Here is a 5,306-nt window from a genome sequence, read left to right as displayed (position 1 = left end):
TCATAAATAATTGAAAAATATCAAGTACAAATAAATATTTTTGGCTTGTTTTATTTTTTTTATTAGAATGCATGCACACACAAATATAATAAACAGATAGATAGATTTTTGGATAAATAGATGGACTGATGAATGGACAGGTGGGTAGGTAGATAGATAATAGAAATATAGAGCGTGAGATAGATAGATAGATAGATAGATAGATAGATAGATAGATAGATAGATAGATAGATAGATAGATAAATAGATGGATGGATGGATGGATGGATGGATAGATAGATAGATAGATAGATAGATAGATAGATAGATAGATAGATAGATAGATAGATAGATAGATAGATATATCACTGTTTGATAGAAATATTCCAAAGTAAGTGAATGCAGTGCTGTAAGTAAAAGTTGTAAAGTGTCACAAGTTAGGCAGAGTTGCTCATGCTGTCACTGGCTGATCTGTGTTTCCAGCATGCATGATAACCTGAGACTGATGCATGAACGTTTAAATTATCATCTTAAAATATACACTCTGTGATTATTTTTTTTAAGCTACATTGCATTGATTGCAATGGCAATCCAGCAAAGTCCCGATAGCAGAGTCACCCTGTCTGGGATTTATGATTTTATCATGAAGAAGTTTCCATATTATCGATCAAATCAGAGGGCATGGCAGAACTCCATAAGACATAACCTGTCTCTGAACAGCTGCTTTGTGAAGGTAAATAGAACCTGAAGAAATATTATTTTGTCTATTGAGTATCAGTACTTCTGTATGTAGGTTGATGTTAATAGGTGAGTGTATATGAATATATATAGATGCTTACACATACTTACTCACTAGTGTCTTTATATAAGGCATACTTTAGTTAGAGTAACTTTGAGTGCATTGAAACAGAATTGTGAAATTAATGTGTATTGATAAAGGTTATCTCAATTCTCATACAGCTTGTTCATTCTTTCTTGGCACAATTTGGGAGTTCTTACTTAGTTGCTATTGATTTTTGTGACTACTCCTTTAGGTGTTATTGATTAATTTAGTAAATGGGCAATAGCAATTTACAAATATAACCCACTTCTACAAAATTGATATTTATTTATAACTGTTATATGCACAAACTAGAAAAAAACAGGCGGTCACAAATACACATATTGAGGTTTAATTACTAAAAATAAATGGGCTGATCACTTTGCAACGGAATTTGCCCTTAGCTCAGTGAATGAGGTGAAGCTGAATTCCATCATCCAATCATGTGCAATCCAAATTATTGGATTGCAAATGATCTATCTATCTATCTATCTATCTATCTATCTATCTATCTATCTATCTATCTATCTATCTACCCAAATATCTATCTATCTATCTATATATCTATCTATCTATCTATCTATCTATCTATCTATCTATCTATCTATCTATCTATCTATCTATCTATCTATCTATCTATCTACCCAAATATCTATCTATCTATCTATCTATCTATCTATCTATCTATCTATCTATCTATCTATCTATCTATTTATCTATCTATCTATCTATCTATCTATCTATCTATCTATCTATCTATCTATCTATCTATCTACCCAAATATCTATCTATCTATCTATCTATCTATCTATCTATCTATCTATCTATCTATCTATCTATCTATCTATCTATCTATCTATCTATTTTAAACAATTTCCTTGCACATGATTTGCTGTTCTTTGTAAAACATTTTTTTTACCACATTCACTATCCAATGGGGAAATTCTCCTGCAAAGTGAAACGTTTCTTGTGACATTAACAGCCTATTTGCCTTTAGTAAAGAAACTCCACTGTGTACCCTTTATTTTTAAAAGTTGAATGTCTAACATTTTCGGGACAAGCATTATTGAGTATGGTATTTTATTTGTATAGAATTAAGAGATCCTTTGTCAAATGAACCATGATTCTGTGTTCTTGCATTTCGCTTCATTTAATACTCACTGCACTTGACACTAAACCAATACCACATTTTTGTGTATTTCTGAATGCATGCATGTGTTTAACTTTGTTGAAGCAATTATGCAGCTCATTTCAGTTCAACCGTCCACCAAGAATGCATTCCTATGAAAAGTTTGAATGTTAAATTGTCATTAGGCAGCAAATAGAACATAATGATAGATGAAAACAGTGATGAGCAAATCAATTTTAAAATCAAGAGAAGCTGCAAACTGTATGTTTTAATACTAACTATATGCATGAAGTATTTGTCAAACCAGATGGAAATCATCAAGTTCATAAATCATGGCTGACTGGATTCCAGAATTGTTGGATTCTTTATGTTTATATCAATGTTTACCCCACCTGTATATAATTGTGATGTAACAAGTTTGTATTTTGCATATATACACTAGTCTAGAACTGATATTGACATTGAATAGACATGATATTTGGTACACTGGTATGTTTCTATGCCTGAATGTTATGTTGATGGTAACAATCCATTGTAAACCTGTAGGTTCCAAGAACAGAAGGAAATGAAAAAGGGAAGGGAAACTACTGGTCTTTTGCCTCTGGATGTGAGTCGATGCTTGACCTCTTTGAAAATGGTAATTATAAAAGAAGGCGGAGAAGGAGGAATATGAAAAAATGCCAGAAAGACCGAAAGCAAACCTTGGCTAAAACTCTTCATTCTGGAGAATTTACTATAATTGGATCTTCAGAACATTTAGCACCTCACCATGAACATAGACCTGAACCAAGAACACAAGGGGTGGATTCCGATGGTCTATTTGCAACCGGCATCTCGAGCAGGCAAAGTCACACCAGTTCTTCTGGCCTTAGAAAGATAGATGAGATCAAATTTAGCATTGATTATATATTGTCTGCTCCAGATCCTTTACCCATTCTAAGGCCCCAACATAACATTTTTGATAACAAATTTCATATTCTGGACACTCAGCAAAGAAATCTTCACCTCTGGAGTCTATAACGAACAAAGGAAGGCTTACTACCTACCATGATTCTCAAGCAATATAAAACTCTGGGTGGTTATGCACAAAATTAGTATCACACTTGTACAACTTGAGTGATTGTGTAGCCGTAGTCAAGAAACATTAGCTTTGTGTTTCACCAAGTTTTCTTCTGAGGAATATATACAAAGACAACAAGAAAGTCCCATTAAGTATGTTATTATCTATATAATCTTATTTATGCAATGGTATGGAAAGGCAAAATGTAACAAGAAAATGCACTGTTTTTGCATTTACCCACAAATCATGACTCCAATAACATAGGTTGTGTTAATTTCAGGCATTAAAGCTGAACTCCAGTCAGCAATAAAAAAAAATGATATGTTGTCTCCCCCCCAGGCACACAATGGGTTAAAATGCTCATTAAGTCTAGGGGTAAGGATTAAATAGAAACATGTTTATCATACACCGCTAGATTGTTGTATGAACATTCATATGAAAAATCAGAGCATTCAATAATGCCATCAGAGACTTGTTGAATGTCATTCAAAACGTTTGCAAGTGAATAGAGATTCCTGAGTAAAAAAAAAAACTCTCACTGTTACAATTCAGTTTGTTTGAAATCCTGTTCCATCACTACAGTCATAAATTATTGTTGGTTTGACCCCATTAACTATTAGAAAGTTGTACAAATGTCCTGAAAACAATCTTTTTCAAACAAAATTCTATTGGTGTTTGGCCAGCTTTACCTTATTACTCACTTATGTAGGCATCCTTCCTGTCATACGTTTAGTCCCACAAATCCACTTTCTGGGTCATGCAAGTACGGCCTCGCTGATGATGTCATTCACAATGCAGAAGCACCAGTGGACATGTAATCCCACAAAAAATGTATATTGGTTTCGGAACTATTTGGATTTTTATTTCTTTTGTTTTTTTGGATTTCGGATCCGAAATTTGATTTGGTTCAGTATTCGGATTTCAGATAAGTCTGAAGTAACTGTGCCTGTAATGCAACCCACAACCTCTAAAAAACCCATCTGATGTCCGAATTAGTTTTGTTTTGAAATTTGAACGGATCCAAAATCTCATTAAACGAGCAGTCAGATTTGTTCTCATTCAAATGCGTTAGAATCTGGAAATTTGGATGCATCCGCATGTCTGAATTTAACAGAATTTGTGCAAATATTAATTCGTAATAAAACAAAATTTACATGTCTAACCACCAGTCCTATGTTGTGCCAGAAGACATTGAGGTCCTGCCCACATATTGGGAGCAGAGGAGAGGCCGGCTGCCTGAAAGCGAGGAATAAATGATTTATTCCTACTTACTCCTTACCCACCAAAATGCATGTAACCCTTGCTGTGCGAAATGGAAGCACTACATACTATTTTTTATTTTTTTTATCCATGACTAAAGTTCAGCTTTGTATATAAACTATTATTATCTTTCAAATACAAGGCCGGATTTTCTATTTTTATGGTTCGAGCATAATTTATTAAATAACCTTGTACAGAGAAAATGTAAAATTAATATGTATAGTCCAATATTAAAGAGTCAGAAAACCTAAAATGATAGATAATATATCTAAAAGATTTACTGATACCAATAAAAAAAATTATAATTAATGATACTGTCATCTTTGTAGATATAAATCAGAGTATTTCATGTTGCTGTGCACCCTTTTTATAAAATGCAGGCGGAAATTTTCTTCAGAGGTATGTGTAGGAAAAATTGTTGCCTTCAGAATGCCACAAGCGCCTACACATTTACATATTTATTAGCGATTGTTAATAAAAAAAGATCAGTTATATAATACAACATTGACATTTACATTTATTGAAAGACAAATGTCACTGGCACAAGCTTTTAAAAGTCATGTACACTTATTTCCATTTGTGATATAAACTCATACATTGACTTTGCCAAAGCAACAGGTTATCTTTAATGCTAGCTCCTGCAGTTGCTTATTCTTATTTTGCCTTAACTCTCTTGTTGTTTCATGTGCTTGTGGTAGATCAAGTCCCCCTCCCGCCGCCATGTGAGAGTACTGTGCGCCCAAGTACCAGAGCTGCCATGGGAGGAAGGGAAGTGAGTCACATAGTATACCATACCAATACCCATTCTTTGCTTCCATAGAGAATTGCAGTGAGGAACCAAAGGTAAGCATAAGTAACTGCAGAGAAAATCACATGTTCCCTTTAAGGAAGTCAGAATCAGCTAAATTGTGGAGCCATACAGAATTCCTTCAAGGTCTGAATGACAAAGGAATACTGTGCATCTCTGCAATATTGATGACTGTGAATTCCTAAAGCTTTGAAAAGAAATACTGTAGGATCTCCAAAAGGGTGAGCTGGCAACAAAATGTCTTCCTGGT

At 33.8% G+C, this 5,306-nt stretch overlaps 1 protein-coding gene across 1 annotated transcript in view; it reads left to right on the top strand.

Annotated features, from left to right (window-relative positions):
- The window catches only part of LOC108793675 (forkhead box protein L1), a 3,296-nt gene extending 348 nt beyond the window's left edge, over nucleotides 1-2,948 (top strand). The window contains exons 2-3 of the mRNA XM_018564724.1: nucleotides 544-712; nucleotides 2,475-2,948. Of these exons, the coding sequence (XP_018420226.1) occupies nucleotides 544-712; nucleotides 2,475-2,948 (643 nt within the window). The remainder of the gene's footprint in view (nucleotides 1-543; nucleotides 713-2,474) is intronic.
- The last annotated feature ends 2,358 nt before the right edge of the window (nucleotides 2,949-5,306 follow it).

This window comes from Nanorana parkeri, unplaced genomic scaffold (assembly GCF_000935625.1).
Source record: "Nanorana parkeri isolate BGI_ZX_2015 unplaced genomic scaffold, ASM93562v1 scaffold3, whole genome shotgun sequence".
NCBI lineage: Eukaryota > Metazoa > Chordata > Amphibia > Anura > Dicroglossidae > Nanorana > Nanorana parkeri.
The sequence above is the reverse complement of the archived record's forward strand: the minus strand, read 5'-3'. Positions and strand labels throughout refer to the sequence as shown.